Source organism: Homarus americanus, unplaced genomic scaffold (assembly GCF_018991925.1).
Source record: "Homarus americanus isolate GMGI-L3 unplaced genomic scaffold, GMGI_Hamer_2.0 scaffold51859, whole genome shotgun sequence".
Taxonomy (NCBI): Eukaryota; Metazoa; Arthropoda; class Malacostraca; order Decapoda; family Nephropidae; genus Homarus; species Homarus americanus.
The window spans coordinates 2275609-2295675 of record NW_024711292.1 but is presented as its reverse complement, the minus strand read 5'-3'; the positions used below and the strand labels follow the sequence as shown (position 1 = coordinate 2295675).

At 43.4% G+C, this 20067-nt stretch overlaps 2 protein-coding genes across 3 annotated transcripts; one reads left to right on the top strand and one right to left on the bottom strand.

Annotated features, from left to right (window-relative positions):
- Positions 1 to 300: 300 nt before the first annotated feature.
- Positions 301 to 3654, top strand: LOC121871476 (tubulin alpha chain-like). Its single transcript, XM_042373870.1, has 3 exons — positions 301 to 400; positions 1960 to 2182; positions 2385 to 3654. Exons 1-3 carry the CDS (start codon positions 398 to 400, stop codon positions 3509 to 3511), a joined length of 1353 nt encoding a protein of 450 aa, XP_042229804.1. The 5' UTR covers positions 301 to 397; the 3' UTR covers positions 3512 to 3654.
- A 4457-nt stretch (positions 3655 to 8111) lies between these two features.
- LOC121871382 (tubulin alpha chain-like) lies at positions 8112 to 11468 on the bottom strand. 2 transcript variants are annotated; one of them, XM_042373734.1, is made up of 3 exons: positions 11368 to 11468; positions 9559 to 9781; positions 8112 to 9382 (listed from the first exon to the last, which is right to left on the bottom strand). In XM_042373734.1, the coding sequence occupies exons 1-3, from the start codon at positions 11368 to 11370 to the stop codon at positions 8256 to 8258; spliced, it is 1353 nt and encodes a 450-aa protein (XP_042229668.1). In that variant the 5' UTR covers positions 11371 to 11468; the 3' UTR covers positions 8112 to 8255. The 2 variants fall into 2 exon arrangements, with proteins under 2 accessions (XP_042229668.1, XP_042229580.1); XM_042373646.1 differs by lacking the exon at positions 11368 to 11468 and having other exon boundaries at positions 9559 to 9814.
- Positions 11469 to 20067: the final 8599 nt, after the last annotated feature.

Sequence of the window (20067 nt, the reverse complement as noted above, 5' to 3'; positions counted from 1 at the left end):
GGAAATAAGGCAACCACGCCCATGCGTCATGTGACTCATCCCGCGTCTCAGTCTGCCCATATGAGGAACTGTCTCTCGCATGCCTTGTTGTCTGTTTGTTCTACCATGTTACTGTTCATTATTGTACTAACAGTCATTTCAGTCCTGCCTATGGAATAATGTGATACAAATATACAAATGAAGTTTATTGTAAATGACTAAAACATCGCTAATGCCATCTTACTCTGGGCAACCAATAAGAACCCGTTTACTGCCCGAGTCGACGTGACGTCACGTAGGGTATATAACGTGCCAGTGATGCGCGGGAAGATTCAGACCCTAAACTGCGCTAACCACTCAACGTTAGACGCGACTGGACAAGAGGTTCCTTGGTCTGTCACCAAACTCTCTCTACAAAATGGTGAGTTGTTACTAATTTGTGAGCTGTTTTGAGCGTAGGATACAAACGATATAATGAGATGACTGGTGCGCGATGAAGTTTCATAATGGTGTTTTACGCAATTGTTAACCAATTCTGAGAAAACATTATAATTTCAGTCTACAAGTCTGCCAAAGGATAAGACCAATCGATTTTTGTGTGTTTGTCATCATCAGCAGTTGCTGTTTTGTTTAACTTCATCCCTAAATTCGTAAATAATTACAGTAGATGAGTAAAATAACTTCGGGTGGCAGCAGCGGCCTGGAGAACCCCAGGTGTGTCAACAATGACGTCATCAGCGACGTCTTTATAGTTAGGGGCTGAACCTTTCACTTGCTGGCCAGGCTGCAGGAGAGAGAGAGAGAGATATGAGATACATAGGCGTAAGAAAGAGGAATTGAGGAAAGGAAGGGAGGAGAAAAAAGAAAATAGGTATAAAAAGTAAAAGAAGGGAAGAGAGAGAGAGCACTAGGCAGAAAGGGGTGGGGGTAGGGTTGTCATATTTTAGGGTCAGCTGTTATGTAACTGGGAATTACCATTAGTGGGTGTCACTGTAACGAGAGACTCCCTGTGTTATATCATCGAGACACGTGATGATCTGTATCTTATGTTTACCGGAGGATACAGGATACATATTTTGTTTTGTAACTATTAGAAGACATCATTTAAAATTCTCAAGAAGTTATGCAGTATAAGTAGTAAATGTCTATATGAAGCACATACTTACGTCTCCTCTTAGTTAGGCTTAATTACCTGTCAGTGGGCCATTGTTGTCCTCCATTCTACTCCGGATTCTTTCATTCCTGTTCGTGTCATTTCCTGTCTTCCTCACGATGCCTCTCAACAGTATCATCTGCTTTCATCTCTTCTTGTCATAAACAAACTTTCTGCCCCGTAAGTTAGTAGCTCTTTTAGTATTGCCTCAGTGATAACTTTATTGGCTTCCTGATGTGTCCAAATAATAGGTCAGATTTGTCAATTCATCATCGTCAGATTACTAGCCTCGTCACGGCCTCCCGGAACTGTTAGTTAGTACCACCCAGCACTCTGTGGCCTCCTGAAGGTCACATAATTTGCTTAACCAGTTTCCAGACAGAAGCTGGAAGGCATCAGTCGTTACACCTGTACATGGTTACAGTGTTTATTGTCCCTGGTGGGTATAATACAGTGGCACAAGTAAGGTATTCAGGGTCTTTATTATCTGGCTTAAGGATTACCTGTCTAAGTCGACCTTCACTCTGGTCTAGGCTCTTTATCAACAGAGAGGAAGGGAAGAAGACCAGCAGCTCTCCTTTTGTAGAATATTTAAAGAGAAAATACTGTAAGTCAAAACTTACACACTAGTGGGGCACCTCGTAACATTGTGCTTCAGAAACGTCGGTTGATTTTCACATGAGATATTTTATCATGATCTGCCTGTGAGTATAATTTATTCATTGTACTGCTTCCTTAATATTATATAAACAAATATTGTAGACTCGGCCTCTCTTTATTTCTCCACAAGTATGTACACTTCGCTCACTCGTCCCCTTCGTCTCCAGCGTGAGTGTATCTCCATCCATGTGGGTCAGGCCGGTTGCCAGATGGGCAATGCCTGCTGGGAGCTCTACTGCCTCGAGCACGGTATTGCTCCCGACGGCTCTATCCCCTCCGACAAGGCCCTAGGTAGTGCTGACGACTCCTTCACCACATTCTTCAGCGAGACTGGCGCAGGCAAGCACGTCCCCAGGGCGGTGTTTGTCGATCTTGAGCCTTCCGTTGTCGGTGAGTCCATCTGAACTTATTCGGTGTTGCTGTGTGTTTACTGTAGTGTGTACAGTATATGTAGTATAGCCTCATGGAAAGTTTCTTTAATGAATCAATGATGTGAAATACTTATAAGGTTTAAATACAACACCTAAGATTATTTTATACGCAATATCTTAACCCAGATTACAATCTCTAATGCACAATAGTTTTCTTACAGATGAAGTCCGTACCGGCACCTACCGCCAGCTGTTCCACCCAGAGCAGCTCATCAGCGGAAAAGAAGACGCCGCCAACAACTACGCCAGAGGACACTACACTATCGGAAAGGAGCTCGTCGACTTGGTTTTGGATCGTATCAGGAAGCTGGCCGACAGCTGCACAGGTCTGCAAGGATTCCTCGTCTTCCACTCCTTTGGCGGCGGCACCGGCTCAGGTTTCACCTCTCTGTTGATGGAAAGACTGTCTGTCGACTACGGCAAGAAGAGCAAACTGGAATTCGCTATCTACCCCGCCCCCCAAGTCGCTACTGCCGTTGTTGAACCCTACAACTCTATCCTGACCACCCACACTACTCTGGAACACTCCGACTGTGCCTTCATGGTCGACAATGAAGCCATCTACGATATCTGCCGCAGAAACCTGGACATCGAACGTCCCTCATACGCTAACCTGAACCGTCTTATTGGCCAGATCGTCTCCTCCATCACCGCCTCCCTCAGGTTTGATGGTGCCCTCAATGTCGACCTCACTGAATTCCAGACCAACTTGGTGCCCTACCCCAGGATCCACTTCCCTCTAGTCACTTATGCCCCCGTCATCTCCTCTGAGAAGGCCTACCACGAACAGATCACCGTTGGTGAGATCACCAACGCCTGCTTCGAACCCGCTAACCAGATGGTGAAATGCGACCCACGTCACGGCAAGTACATGGCTTGTTGCCTCCTGTACCGTGGTGACGTCGTGCCTAAGGACGTGAACGCCGCCATCGCCTCCATCAAGACCAAGCGCTCCATCCAGTTCGTAGACTGGTGTCCCACCGGCTTCAAGGTTGGCATCAACTACCAGCCACCCACTGTGGTGCCAAACGGTGACCTGGCCAAGGTGTCTCGTGCCGTCTGCATGTTGTCCAACACCACCGCTATCGCCGAGGCCTGGGCCCGTCTCGACCATAAGTTCGACCTGATGTACGCCAAGCGTGCCTTCGTCCACTGGTACGTGGGTGAGGGTATGGAGGAGGGCGAGTTCTCCGAGGCCCGCGAGGACCTGGCAGCTCTCGAGAAGGACTACGAAGAGGTTGGCCTTGACACCGTTGGTGACGAGGAGCAGCAGGGCGAAGACTACTAGGCTGACCCACAAGTTGGCTAACGGCAAACACGCCAGCGGACGTAACACCTCCGCTAAGTCATTGGTTAAAGCTTTACTCTACTTTTAGGCCCCAGTAAATACTCTGTTCGGATCTTATCAGAAATTAAAATATATTGTTATCAGTCTCTTGTTTTATTTTGTACTTATAATGTTGCTTGGTCATTAATAAATCCACAAGTGTATAACATAACCACCACCAAATGTTCATTGTGATATATTCTAATATTTTATTACCAAAGGTTGGACACTGTTAGTGTTATAACGTCACCTGTAATCCGGACTACTTGAGACTATAACTCAGGCAGTCAAAAGCAGAAAGTAGTTTTTGACTGATATCTTGTGTACTGTTCAACAGGAACATATCTGAAGTAGATATAATCATAATAAAAAAAACGGTCTGTGGAGATGTGATAAAGGATTAGTACTTAAGCTTGGCGCTCTCTTATCTTTACACACCAGTAATAGACGATCTCCCATAACCCCTTCACTACGGGGACGCCACATTTAATACTTTATTTGGTTAGCGCCAGGCGATTTTATTCATCAGAGAGAGCCCCCCTATACAGGTGGTTAGTAGACGATGTCCTTTAGGGCAGGAGATTAAAGGATTTATTAAATTAAATAGTACAGCGACAAAAACATAACCCAAGACACATCTAAGAAGGTAACAACACAGCTCTGGTCAACCACGTATATTAACATACTCACTTGTAACAACTTCTCTCCTCACGCTATCGATTCATTCATAAAGTGATGCCGACGTTATCACATGTTCGGAAAAGTCACCGAGGGGCGGAACACTATACCTGTGGGCAACTGTACAAACACTGACCTCCGCTGTGTTGAAACAGGATGGGTGTGGGAGAATTAATTGTCGCCAGCAGGATGACAAATATGACGTCACCATCAGTAGAAGTGTATAAAGACTAAAATGAGAGTCGCATGTCATTCATTCGAGGCCAACCAACTGTAACTCTGCTTCAACTCTTAAGGATTTGTTATAAAGTTACAAATATTTGTCCTCTAACTCAAAGATACACATAAATTTTGAGAACTATCACAAGGACATAATACCATCCCCAGACAATGCAGCAAACTTCCATGATTCCAGGACAGGTCACGTGTTGCAGATGTGAGTCATGGCGGACCAGGTGTTATTGACGGCTTCTTCAGACACTAAGACCGTGACAGGAATATGATGAACTATTAATTTTAAAGACTACCAACAGGAGGCAAGAAAAAGACACTGGCATCAAAGTTTGTGGTGTTCAAATAGGGAGTGATATAGTTCTTAAAAATCCCACCGGGGGGGCAACACCTACCAACACACTGCACTACACTAGTTCAGTTACTGTGGTGATGTTAACCAGAAGTAATATTTACAGCTTGCTACAGGGGACCAGACCATCCGGAAATATTTCACTATATTGTAAGATCTCTGCCACACGTGTAATAAATTTAAAGTAAGTTGGTTTAGGCGTTGTGAAGGTATTGCCATCAAAGACACACAAAGCGAAAAACATTAAATTCACAGAAAATTTGGTTCAATGATTAAAAGTCTGGGATCACAGTGGGGTAAATCTGAACAAGTAGGAAGAAGGTCCCCCTTATAATACTCAGATGACATGACTTCAAGTGGTGATGAAGTGTCACCAATAAGCTCTTAAGATCACAGGCCCCTCTTCTATTCTACCAAATTTAATCGTAATTTGGTTTACGAGTTTTATCAGAGAGAGAGAGATAAAATTAAAATTAAAATTCTCGACTATCCAGGGGAAAAATAATACATTTCCTCTGTGTCATGCATGTCAATTTTTGCATTGATGAGATCTGTGGTTCTGGTAAATAAATTTTTCTTGGGTATTTTCAGAATAATTTAGTAAACGCAAGATAACGCGGGGTGACCAGGTGCCACAATTTTTAACAATCTGTACAGCATCCTAATTAACTTACAGACGTGACGCTGTTTGTCACGAGTTTACAGATCAGCCACAGATGCGTATTGTAACCAAACACAAACTACAGTACACAACAGGTATAGACAATGTCTATTATCTGGTGGCCGCGACTCTGACCCCCATTATGGGAGTCGCCAATAATGTTATAACTCATATTTCTTGTAGCGCGGCCACTATGGTAGCTTATTGGTAGTGTGGCCACTATGGTAGCTTATTGGTAGTGTGGTCCCTACTGCCTCAGTTTATTGGTAGTGTGGCCATTACGGTAGCTTACTAATAGTGTGGCCACTACTGCAGCTTACTGGTAGTGAGGCCACTGTGGCAGCTTATTGTTTTACTGTCACGAAAACATTTTTATCCTAGTCTCTGGTGACCAAGTAGAATAATTCCCATCTTTCACAGTACAACACTAGACTAAGTACTTAAAAAATAAATCGTTAATTTTTTAGCCTTTCTCTATGATTTTGATTGGGTACCATGACAACCTTCATTATATACCTTAAATCACGTAATAAGTAATTTTTATTGTTTAGTAGTGAGCATCTGAAGGCTGTAGTGTCTTCTGTGTGCATAAAATAACTGTAGGGTACAATACATTGGAATATAATATCGAATTGTTTACGTTCACTCTGTTGTCTCATAACCAGGGAACACTTGTGGCCTCATGCAGACTCAGCAGGCAGTGATGCTCCCAGTCTCACTCTAGACACAAGAAATTATAATATTTATCTCACGAAATTATTCTCTATCATCCTGAAGACACTCCACAACCCAGAGTAAACAAACCCACCTTCAGGAGTGTAGCGTATTTGTTGCAACGTCAAGATGTAGTCAAGTTAATATCACCTTATGAGGATATCTTTTGTATGGAGATTTGTCCTTGTGTATAACTTTATTTTTCATCGGTTCCAGTGTGAAAATGCATTATTTCTTTATTTATTCTTCTCCATATGAATGTTTACAGTAGGCACGTGTATCTCTCTCAAAGCATAAACCTCAGATGGTGTCACACTGTCTATAAAAAGAAGTGACTGACATTCATATCCTGTTATACAAATACTACATGTTTATCTTCGCGTCTGCTGACATCTTGTTCAAATGGATTGTATGTATGGTGCTGCCGCCGTGTGTGTATAAGTAAAGCTTATGTCTCCATCTAGTGACACAATATCTCATAAAGGTGAAGCAATATACAACACCATTCAATATAACTTTCGTTCCTGGCTACACATCACACACTGTACTTGTATTTTATGTTATTGGTGGTTTCTTATATTCTTCTACTGGTTTTCCTAATTTTCCAGTCAACTGAAGGACATTCTCCATCAAGTCTTCTGTATTCTTTAAGGAGTGGACAGTCAAACACCTACTGTAATGTGGCCAGGCGGGAAGAAAGAGGAATTTTGCAGGGTTTGAAGTGACATCTGTGTTAAAAGCTGCCCGTACACTGTGATATTATTACTTAAACAAAATAATGATAATTTTCACAATAAATCACAAAGAAATATTAAAAAGTTTGTTGATAGTTCTATAGAAGAACAGCATCATGGCTTTTTGTAGCAAGCCTTTGCAAACCATTCATATATATGGAAGTTTATTTCTGTGATAGAGGTGACAGTCTGAACGAGCTGCGTACTGAGCACTGCTTGAGCGGTGAGGAACCTATTGGTCAGAACAAAATTCGATATTGTGGAGACGAGAATCGTCACTGCGCTTCAGCCAACAAATAATATGAATGATTATTATTTGCATGATAGAGCACATAACGGAAATTAGAAAATGAGTATTTACACTCGAGCGTAAATATATCCTGCACGTTATTTGTCACCGGTCACCATGAGTCTTATTTACAAAATTAAATGCACAAAATACATAATTTACTCCCGTTAGGTTCGCCATTCTGGTTTATTATTATTATTATTATTATTATTATTATTATTATTATTATTATTATTATTATTATTATTATTATTATTATTATTATTATATTTTCGCCCCCAGGCCCTGTGCCTGGATATTTTTATATCAAACATCAAGGTGAAAACCCGCAGTTCAAAGCATTAAGCACGACATAACTATTGAGAAGACTACTTGATGACCGATTACTTTGGTCACTAGTAGAAAGTTTATAACATTATTTTACAACTTTATTCCTTTGAAGTTAGAGGTTCCCCGAACGCCCCCCTCCCGGATCCACGTCTGATTTATATTAAGTACTGAAGGGATAGTGAGAATGATGCAAATTAAGTCTACCTTACAGACCTATTCTGTACATTTTCTATGAAAAAATCGCGATTCATTGAAGAAAATTTGCTTGCTTGGACAGACTATACAAAATATTGTTATGAATTTGTTTTAAAGATTATATGCTACTTTGATTCTCATCACGGTAAAGAAAGATGAGTCTTTATGTGAAAATGAATCCCTTGCTCTTATTGACAGGGGTAATGGGAAAATTAAAACCTGGTGTATATAGTGTACTCTCTCTTGTTACTAGTAGCGCGATTATTTACTTAGGACCGCCATTATTTTATAAAATCGTACGTCTTCAGATATTTCAGATTTTTTTCGAATGAATGTTAAAATTGTAAGAGTCATTCAGGGATAAATAAGACCATGAGTTGATAGCAAAATAATTTAATTTTCTCTCTGTTTCCGAAATGGTATTTTATTGGGCCTAATGATATGGTAAAGCTTTAACCAATGACTTTGCGGAGGTGTTGCATCCGCTGGCGTGTTTGACGTTAGCCAACTTGTGGGTCAGCCTAGTAGTCTTCGCCCTGCTCCTCCTCGTCACCAACGGTGTCAAGGCCAACCTCTTCGTAGTCCTTCTCGAGAGCTGCCAGGTCCTCGCGGGCCTCGGAGAACTCGCCCTCCTCCATACCCTCACCCACGTACCAGTGGACGAAGGCACGCTTGGCGTACATCAGGTCGAACTTATGGTCGAGACGGGCCCAGGCCTCGGCGATAGCGGTGGTGTTGGACAACATGCAGACGGCACGAGACACCTTGGCCAGGTCACCGTTTGGCACCACAGTGGGTGGCTGGTAGTTGATGCCAACCTTGAAGCCGGTGGGACACCAGTCTACGAACTGGATGGAGCGCTTGGTCTTGATGGAGGCGATGGCGGCGTTCACGTCCTTAGGCACGACGTCACCACGGTACAGGAGGCAACAAGCCATGTACTTGCCGTGACGTGGGTCGCATTTCACCATCTGGTTAGCGGGTTCGAAGCAGGCGTTGGTGATCTCACCAACGGTGATCTGTTCGTGGTAGGCCTTCTCAGCGGAGATGACGGGGGCATAAGTGACTAGAGGGAAGTGGATCCTGGGGTAGGGCACCAAGTTGGTCTGGAATTCAGTGAGGTCGACATTGAGGGCACCATCAAACCTGAGGGAGGCGGTGATGGAGGAGACGATCTGACCAATAAGACGGTTCAGGTTAGCGTATGAGGGACGTTCGATGTCCAGGTTTCTGCGGCAGATATCGTAGATGGCTTCATTGTCGACCATGAAAGCACAGTCGGAGTGTTCCAGAGTAGTGTGGGTGGTCAGGATAGAGTTGTAGGGTTCGACAACGGCAGTAGCGACTTGGGGGGCGGGGTAGATAGCGAATTCCAGTTTGCTCTTCTTGCCGTAGTCGACAGACAGTCTTTCCATCAACAGAGAGGTGAAACCTGAGCCGGTGCCGCCGCCAAAGGAGTGGAAGACGAGGAATCCTTGCAGACCTGTGCAGCTGTCGGCCAGCTTCCTAACGCGGTCCAAAACCAAGTCGACGATCTCCTTTCCGATAGTGTAGTGTCCTCTGGCGTAGTTGTTGGCGGCATCTTCCTTTCCGCTGATGAGCTGCTCTGGGTGGAACAGCTGGCGGTAGGTGCCGGTACGGACTTCATCTGAAGGCAAAGAAAAATAGTAGAAATTAGTTTCAAAGAACGTTCACTAAGAGCATATCAGTTATGTAGGCAAGTCAACTTCTCTGACGTACTTGTTGAAAATATTACGCATATTAGACACGTGTGTACATTTGTATGAGGCATCAAATGTTCTGTAATACAAACAGTAAACTCACCGACAACGGAAGGCTCAAGATCGACAAACACCGCCCTGGGGACGTGCTTGCCTGCGCCAGTGTCGCTGAAGAATGTGGTGAAGGAGTCGTCAGCACTACCTAGGGCCTTGTCGGAGGGCATAGAGCCGTCGGGAGCAATACCGTGCTCGAGGCAGTAGAGCTCCCAGCAGGCATTGCCCATCTGGCAACCGGCCTGACCCACATGGATGGAGATGCACTCACGCTGGAAAGGAACAAACATGGGTTAGACATTGTAAGATATAGAGAGCCTATGATGCATCAAATACTAAAGAAATTAAATATGTTATACCTTGATGCAACCGATGTTTTCTGTTGACTGAAATGACGTGAGGGAATGAAAATATCTCTAAAATATACGTCATCGTTTCCTGAGGATGTGGCCTCAGACATGACCATCCTGTGTCGTCATTGTGTATGTTAAGTTATTGATAAAACATATTCCTCGAGGTTTAAGTCAGGCGTTGGAGGATGGAGCCCTACCAAGCTGTGGGTATCCTGTGGGGGGGGGGTGGCAATAGAAGGAATTGATGGATTGGTGTGATGAAGATGGAGTAATGGAAAGATGTGGGTGATAATGAAGAAAAGATGATTATAGAAATTGGTGATTATTGGAGGTGGTGGTGGTGACAGGTGCGGGTGGTGACGGCGAGGGCGATGGACACTGGTTCAAGGCTACAGGGTGTGTGGGAGGCGGGGCCAACACCCAGTCACCCGGGGCCCGCTGCTGCCCTAGTTACTGTTACCTATGGTGACGTGTTAAGTGCCTTTCAATATCTTTTCTTCTTACTCATTAATTGAGTTAATGATATAATGTTGGTGGTGTAATGGTGTCTAACAGTTTACTTTCATGGATCACTACATATTATTTGTTGCACCTTAGTGACGGGCTGAGTTGGGGGGGCATGGTGGCAAAGGGGTAGATGATGATGAAAGAGGAGGATTGGGGGTGATGGTGCTGGGCGGGGGGGTGGGTGGGTAGTTCAAGAGGAGGTGAAAGGATGGGGAGGTGTAGTGGCACCAGCTGGGTTCACCCTTATGACCAAACATTCCTAATTCTCCACCTTCCTTTTATCACCATTTATCCAGTTTCTCTTTCCCTACATTTATCATAATTTAAATTGTATAATAAACCATAGATAAACGTGGAAGGACACAGGGAAGTGAGATAACTGAAGAGATAGAGGAACAGGTGGCGGGGAGTGGTGCTGGCACTAACTTTCTCTTGTTCCCGGGGGGGGGGGGGGCACCTGTTGCCCTGCCCAAGTCAATTGTCACCTGGGTACATCATTCTCCTTCTAAAACACTTCAAACATACTGACAGCGCATGTATATAGATATAGATAAATTGTTAAGACTGGTGGAATCATTTAGCAAGGCGGTTAAAGCACGTTTTAATACGCAAAAGATATGACTTACAGATACTTTTACTGTCACTGTAGAAAGCAAGGTGATGGTGCGGTTGTAATGTACATCTATACGATCATGTAATTGTTTTGAAATATTATTTTTTCTTTTACGTAATTGAGTCATTGAACTTAGATGCGAAGATCGTGATGATACTGTGAGCAAGATTGACTTTTTTCAATGAAATAAAAAGGTAATTTAACCACATAGTGATTGAGGTTATTTTTAGTGATGTGTCAAGAACTTTCGAGAGGTTTAGTAACATTTGGAACAGCACTTTTTTCTTTCATTACATCACTATATCAGGTAATTACTACACTATATGTCGCTTGTATAGAATATCTTTCACCTTTAGTACAGTTGAATAAATAGATAAACACTTACCATTTTGATTGTAATTTGTTGGGTGAGCAGGGATGACAAGGACTGACCGCGTCTAACGATATGGAGTTAGCGCAGCAAAGTACAGCTGAGGGGGCCGTGCCCTCCGTATATATAGCCTCTATGACGTCACATGAACGTGGGCACTCACAGCCCTGTGATTGGTTGATACACTCCGGGGAGTGAAGGACTTTTACCAACGTAGGCGAACACGTAGGTGCCCGTGTGTGTATGTGTGTGTGTGTAAGTGTCCCGATAGCAGTGCTGCTGTGGCTATAAACCCTTTATCATTAGCTTAACATCAATAAACTTTCTTATATAACCTTGGGAACGTCAGGGAATTAAGTGAAATTGTAAAGGATCTCCATATTGAGGGAGATATCAAGGTGGGTTGCGACAGAGGGAGGCAAGTGTCTCCATAAGGGCATGGCTGAGGTGACGCTGATTCATGGTATAGTGGGCGGGTCCCTCCCCCCCTCCCCCACTCCTCCCTCTCACTCTCACAAGGAGGTTAGGCCCCATGTAGGACAACTTTTCCTTGATTCCTAGGTAGGCAAATCAAGTTAATTTCTCTCATATTAAAAGAAATAAATCGCTTTTTGAGAGTGTAAACACGATTGTTATCTTGTTACCAATGACGACCTGTAATGAGAGTGGTTGTGAGTTCTGGGGGGTGAAGGAGTGTGTGAGGTGCCATATGGACAGTCTTCTCCCTCATATTTGGTTATATCTGCCAGGGTAACCATTCTACCCCCTCCCTCCCCTTTCCCTCCTCCTATCTGGTGTACTGTTGTGTTCATCTCCTGTGCCTCTCTTCTACACACGTGCCCACACCTGCCCTCCCTCCACACACACATGCCCACACCTGCCCATACATACACCTGCCCCCACACACACACACTGCCCCCCATACACCTGCCCCCCATACACACCTGCCCCCCATACACACCTGCCCCCATACACACACCTGCTCCCCCCCATACACACCTGCTCCCCATACACACACCTCCCCCACACACCTGCCCCCCACACACACCTGCCCCCCACACACACCTGCCCCCACACACACACACACCTCCCCACACACACACACACCTGCCCCCCCCACTGCCCCCCGACGCCTGCCCCACACCTGCCCCCCACACACCTGCCTCCCCTCCCCACACACACCTGCCCCTCCACACACACACACACCTACATAAACCTGAAAGAATATACGCCTGAAAGCATATTTACCTGCCCACACGTACAGCTACACACACACACACACACACACACACACACACACACCATTATCTCACCATGACACTGGCCACATAAGGTAATCTCAGAGCCTTCAGTATACTTCTTAATTAATACAGGTAAATCATAGATAAATAGTAAATAAAATAAAAGTAAATAAAGAAATATATAAACATGATATATAGATAGATAGATAGATAGATAGATAGATAGATAGATATGAAATACTTGAGAAAATAGATGAATAAATAAACAGGGAGATTAATGAAGCAATAAATGTATGGAATAATTAAAGGAACAGATAAATGGTATATTATCTTTGTTCATTTAATCGGACAATATCTTCGTCTTTTCATAATCTTATTCTTCTTGTTCTGTCTCTCTGTTTCTTCAATCTATTCTTTATCTTGCCTTTATTAGTCTCTCGCTCTCTCTGGTATTGTTTTCCTTTCGTTTTTTTTATTTTATTTTATTTTTTTACTTTTTACGGGATTAGCCCACCCAGGCACAGGTCACTGACCCACATCGGGGCCTGGGGGGCGAAAATGTAATAATAATAATAATAATAATAATAATAATAATAATAATAATAATTCATAGTAAATAAAATTTATAATAAAAAATAATGATAATAATAATAATAATAATAATAATAATAATAATAATAATAATAATAATAATAAAGAACCATAAATTAAAAAAAATTAAAAAATATCAAAAGTGTGTTGTCAATAGTAAGAGAAACAATTAAGACCGTGCAATTGTGTGTAAATGAGGCAGAAAGTCAGATCAGCAACCTGGGACTTGGTCACAATTTTCGTGATGCCATATGGCAGCAGGGTCTACCATTAGAGAACACATTATGCTTCCAATATCTTCCCAGGCGGTAGTACCTCCCTGTTTGGTGGCTGCCTATTACCTGCTACCTACATCAGTCGTTACACAGTCGTTTTCGCTTTATTGCTTGATTTAGTTTTTTACGCTCTCTCTCTCTCTCTCTCTCTCTCTCTCTCTCTCTCTCTCTCTCTCTCTCTCTCTCTCTCTCTGTGTCGTCGTCGTCTACCTGTACTTTCTCCTCTCCTCCATAACCTTGACTCCACTTTCTCTCCTTCACCATCTCGTACCCTTCTTCATCTTCTCTCTCTTATCATCTCCTCTTCCTCCTTCTCTCCCTTGCCATCCTCCTCCCACGCTTCATCGTCACTTTCATGTTTAAGGTTCTCTGGTCACGGGGGCACACATGAAACACAAGATCATCAACACACACACACACACACAAGCACCACAGGTGATACAACACAGATGCCATAGCAAAAATGTTGCAACAGTAGTGCCACAACACATAAGTTACTTTACAGGTATTATGGCAATTTTACAAAGTTTTACACTATACGTATCGAATTAAATGTGTTACAATATTTATGCCGAAACACATGTGTTATAGTTTATGTGTTACAAAACAGGTACCATGACACAGGTATTACACTATACTTAGGTACCATAACATAAGTGTTATAACTCAGGCGCAGTAACACAAACCTTATATATGTTTAACAAAGAAGGTGTTTAAGCACAAGTCTTACAACAAACACACTATAAAATAGATGTTCAACCAGTGGTACCACCACTGGTGCCACTGTCCTTGTGTTACAAACAGGTGTGAGAACTCGTGAATTATAGCGCTGGTGTTACTACTGTTGTCCAAATAAATTTATGATGACAATAATGGTACAGCTCTGGTGTTATAACAATAACTCTGACACTGTGACAACTGTGACACAATTCACAATATAGTTATTTTAACCCTTGGTGTTATAAAATTGGTGTCTTAACTCTAGTAACACAACGTCGGTATGAGAGCTCTTGTGTTACTTGTGTAAATACAAATGGAACAAAACCAACAAGACACAAACAACCATTAAACACACAGTAAACACCAACACCAACCAGCGGCCGTCATATACAACATACAGGAGAGTTACCTGCAGGTTGGGTGTAGGCGAGGCTGTGGGCGAGGTGTAGGCGAGGATGTGGGCGAGGTGTAGGCGAGGATGTGGGCGAGGGTGTGGGCGAGGTGTAGGCGAGGGTGTGGCGGGATTTAAGTGGTCCGCCCTCAGCAGGGTACTCCACCCTCCTCACCACTTCCCTGTGTGTGTGTACCCCACACACCTGCCCCGGCTGTTTGTGGCCATGGCGTCACCCTAAACGAGGTAGTGACTGTAGTCTTGTGCACAACTTTTAAATACAATCCTACTATTACTATTTTTTTCCAATATGGTCACCATCTTCCAACTATTATCACTACTACTACTACTACGACATTTTTTTTAACGTGGCCTCCAGCCTCCCCCAATAGCCACACCTTCGCCGCCATTTTATTACCTTAATATTAAATATCCTAATACATAAGTAGCTACCCTGGCTGTGTTGAGTTAGTTGAGCCGCAGATCTATGCGGCATTCAGTGACTGTTGCCTCATAGTCAATATCTGCAACTGTTGTCGGCTTTGGGGCCGATGTTCTTGTTCCCCTGAGGCAGAGCAAAGCCGACAATTACTACTACTACTACTACTACTACTACTACTACTACTTTTTTTTTTTTACGTGGCCTCCAGCCTCCCCCAATAGCCACACGTTCGCCACCATTTAATTACCTTAATATTAAATATTACTACCACTACTACTACCACTACTAATAATAATAACATTATCATCGACGTCCATACACATCTTTCAACAAGAGAAAACATAACTCCACCCTTGAAGTTTACCCTGACGTCACCCTTGTGGTAATTTAATGTATGTCATCCTTGAGACTCTTTAAGTGTATATAGATCTTTACTATCACCTTATATACCCTGTTTAACTAGGTTCGTTACGTCATTTTATACACCCTAGGTACTCTGTTTTTCTTGAGATATGACGTTACTTTACCCTCTACTACAGGTGAGAGATTTAAATAGCTGGATTAAATGTTAAGTAAGGGCGAGAACTGTAATTGACACTTCCATTGGCAAAATACAGGTAACGCCAGGTGTAAAGTTCAGGTAGGTGATTTATAAGTTCAGGTAGGTGGAGAGGGTAGGAGGACAGGTGAGGATTTTAAGTGGGAGGTTTACAAAGGACACTACACACTGTTATAACCCGTGTTTGGTGCAACAGGGTGGAGGTGACCGTCTCTTGTCGTCTGAGGCCTACATGACTGACCGGCTTATTTGGCTGTGCTATAAGGCATTGAACACATTCGAGGACCCATGTAGTTGTTGTTTACCTGTGTCTGTGTGTCTGTTGTTGTGCTGTGTATGTGTACTTATGTTCCATCTGATCCATTCTGTTGTCATCCCTGTCTGTCTCTTGCTAAGTCTGTCCTCTCACACCAGGTCATGTCCGTCGTCTCACTCTCAAGGGCCTTCAGGTAGTCCTCGGTCGTTCCCGTGGTCTCTGCCCCTCCACTCTCCCGTACATCATCTTCCTTTGGTAATCTGTCCTCTCCCCGCCTTAACTGTGCGTCTCTCACTCTGTAGAATATCGGTATCCGTAAGCCTGATAATTCTCACATTAAGTCGTTTTTTTTTACTATAGAACCAATGGATCTTACAGGTTCTCCTCAAACAATGTATTTCAAAGGGGAGTAATTTATTTTTTTTCATAGAGTTTCTCTGTTTAACTCTGAGCCATAAATTACTGTCGATAGTAAACTGGTACAGCTTAACTTTCAGGCTCTTCCTTATAGTATCATCTTTCCATATTTTGTGTACGGTAATTTATTCATTGCAACATGGCCCCATTTAATTATTTCACATTTCATCCTTTATTCAACCTTTTCTTACGTAAACCGCACTCCCAGATACTTGTTGTACGTCTCCTGTTCTTAACCTTGCTGCTATTTGTCATCTAGTACTCGTTGGTTGAAGCTACTTAGCCATTTGACAACGCTTCCTCCTTCTTTCAACATCGTATATGTCACTTCATCAGCACCTGGGACCTTACCGTTGGACAGTGTGTTTCGTATCTTCTCAGTTTCTTCAGTTAAAGTGTTTGGTGTGGTGGCTGCTGGGTGGCGAGTGTGTTGTTCTGGGTGTTCTACTAAATCTAACTATAATTATTATTTTTTCCTTCTGGACAAAATGTTTTCTGTCCTCTCTCGCCCCTTTACTATATAAGTTCCAGAATCGGGGTTAGTTTGTGTGTATGGATACCTGTTTATATTTACAACTTGAATGATTAAATTACACTTATTTATTGGGTTTCAGCCATATATCTGACCATGACGTAATCCTCTGACTTTCTATAAACACACACATAATACAAATATTTATGTGTATGTATGTATGTATGTATGTATGTATGTATGTATGTATGTAAACGCAAATTTACATATATAAGCCAAAAAATCCAACATACACATATATAACCTGAACACAACCGCTTGCCCACCTTTATTTACCTTTGCCTTTACACACACACACACACACACACACACACACAGACACACAGACATATCATCCCCCACAAATCCATATTCTGTAAGTTTAGTCCTAGCGTGACAGAACTCGGTCACGGAACACGTAGACCGGCGGATATAAAAAGTCTCCATAATCTTGAGTGTTGGACGTAAAAGCCTTCGTCCTCAAAACCAGATTGACAAGAACTTTGGCAGACGACCTCCAACCATTCTCCCTTCCCCTCACATCTTCCACTACCTCACCCCACACCTCCACCATCCTCCCTCCCTTCCATGTCTTCCACTACCTCACCCCACACCTTCAACCATTCTCCCTCCCTTCCACGTCTTCCACTACCTCATACCCTCCCACCATCCTCCCTCCCCTTCACCATCCCCCGTCCCTCCACGTTTACCCTTCCCATCCACTTCTCTCACTACCTCACCCCACACCTCTCTCAAAGGCTCTTATGTTAAAGTTTCCCCCCAAAGCTGTTGATGTGACGATGTATCTGAGGCATCGCTTCAACAACGACTCAGGTATGCAATCTAACATGTCCTGACACTTTTACTTAAGATTATGGTGGATATAGATGCCTCGTCTCGTCCCCATTAATGTAGTAAGAATTTAACACATTCTTAGGAATCTTCCGAGCTAGGATTTTCGGGTGATGAGGGAGAGGGGGTTGGGGATCCCTATTACTGATGAGTCTTGTCTCCAGTACAGACAGAGTAATTTATATAGAGTACCACATCAGTCGAGAACAAATCGAAATATTGGTGTGTGGATGGATGAAGGTATTTGAGGTCTTGTTGGTGTTCCTCAATACAGGATTATCAGCGCCTTATATGGGCTTTCTACACCGACCTGGGAGCTTTTTGTATCAATCATCTCAAATTCTCCTCAAAGGATCGCTCACCCGCCGGCCCGGGATCGCTCAATATGCAACAGATAACAAAAGCTGCACGACGAACCGTGGAGGGAAATGGATGAAGTACTGCGCTCTCTCACATAATTGGCGCCAACACTGGTCTGGACTGAATGTCCTTAATTTTAAGTGATTTCACCCCGATTTCATTTCGCTTACTTGTGGCTGCTCTCTTTTACTCCTGCCAGGGAAGGCACGTCTCTGCCTGGAGGTAGCTGGAGACCTTAAAAGGAGAATTCATTATCGATTCTGTTTTGAAATAAATGGATATCCAGAACTGCCAACGAGGATAAAAGACAAGGAAGTGACAGTCTTTGACAGAATGAAACTGACGAGCAAACGAAAGTCAGTAGAAATTGGTGTGTGTTATGCCCTCCTCCCCTTCCCCCCCGTGGTAGGATCGGCCCCTGAAGAAAAGGCAATTTCTGGCTTGCCTACTCTGAAAAGGCGAGGGGAAGGCCGTGACAATGGCGTCTTTCAGAGGAGCCCGTGCCTGCAATTTTCTTCATCACTTGCCCTGCGCTTTCATTCTTTCACCGTCGAGAAAATTTCTTTCCAAATGCCAGTCACCCGTTTTTGGTTGAGCGGCGCTAAACAATCGTGCACGGTGGCGGCGGCGTGCCCGGGAACCGCGACTTCTGAAGGTGGTGGTGGTGGTAGGTCTTGGTAGTGGTAGTAGTGCCTGGTGGGGGTGGTGGTAGCTCCTGGTGGTGGGGGTGGTGGTAGTTGTGGTGGCTCCTGGCGGTGGGGGTGGTGGTAGCTCCTGGTGGTAGTGGTGATGACAGCTCCCGGTGGTGATGGTGGTGGTATCACCTGGTGATGATGGTAGTTGTTCCTGATGGTGGTGGTGGTAGTAACTGGTGGTAGTGGTGGTGGTAGCTCCTGGTGGTGGTGGTAATAATCCCTGATGGTGGTAGTGGTGGTGGTGATGACTGCTGTTAGTGGTGATGGTAACTGATACTACTATAATCATGGTAGCTAGGATGGGTAATAATGGTGGTGGTGATGGGGATTTTTTCATGGTAATGCTGGTGTTGGTGACTCAGGTGAAGTAGACAACACCTTACTTGATGGTAGACAGAGAGGAGAAGTAAAGCTTAAGTAATCATCAGCTTTGTAGTGTAGAGAACGATGTGAGGTAAGGTGGGTATCAGCATATGATTGATAGAAAGTTAATAATAATAATAATAATAATAATGACGGTGGTGATGATGCCGACAGCTATAAGAATACGGCAATAATAGCAACAACAATAATAATAACAACAATAATAATAATAACAATAATAATAACAATAATAATAATAATAATAATAATAATAATAATAATAATAATAATAATAATAATAATAATAATAATAACAACTGCCATGGTTTAAAGAGTCCTCCGGATCACCTTAACACTGGGAGGCGTTACATCGTGTTAGGCCAAGACAATACAAACGCCCATTAACTCTTACAAAGTGAAGGTAAACGACCATCCGTGGATTTGTTATTAATACAGGATGCAGGTAATAGCAGGGTGGCGGTGTAGACCAACAACTGACACAATGAAATTTAGTAATAAGGTAAAAAAAAAAGGAAAAAAATTAGACATAGGAAATAAATAAACGCCAGGAGGGTTATGTATAGATGTGGTAACTGGGTCTAGAGGGGCGAGGGGATGCAAGGTCTGACGGTGCAGGTTGCTAGACGATTCCAGGTCAAGTCGTGTCCTGATCACCAATGGTCGATTCCCCGTCACCACCAGCCAGGCTGACCGGTTCCCCGTCACCTCCAATGACCTAAACTAACCTTACCTAACTTAATCCACACCGCCTGGGTCTTTGATTTTACAGTGGCGGAATCGTTCAGTAGCTTACAAGGAACTGGTCAGCAGCTTACAAGGAACTGGTCAACCTGGCTGGTGGTGACGGGGAATCGACCATTGGTGATCAGGACACGATTTGACGGGGAAACGACCAGCTTCCGTGGAGCATCATCAGAGAACTACAAAGATTTATATTACATAAGACCGTTCCTCCTCACACACAGACTGTGGTAGACCAGAAGCTGTGTTTCTTGCTTCATATGTTAAAGGGAACTTGTAA

Bases quoted from the DNA above. Each gene is read 5' to 3' on its own strand.
- LOC121871476 (XM_042373870.1), top strand. The intron at 2,183-2,384 runs GTGAGTCCATCT...GTTTTCTTACAG, and splicing joins TCTTGAGCCTTCCGTTGTCG to ATGAAGTCCGTACCGGCACC.
- LOC121871382 (XM_042373646.1), bottom strand. From the start codon at position 9,799: ATGTTTGTTCCTTTCCAGCGTGAGTGCATCTCCATCCATGTGGGTCAG. The intron at 9,383-9,558 runs GTGAGTTTACTG...CTTTGCCTTCAG, and splicing joins TCTTGAGCCTTCCGTTGTCG to ATGAAGTCCGTACCGGCACC.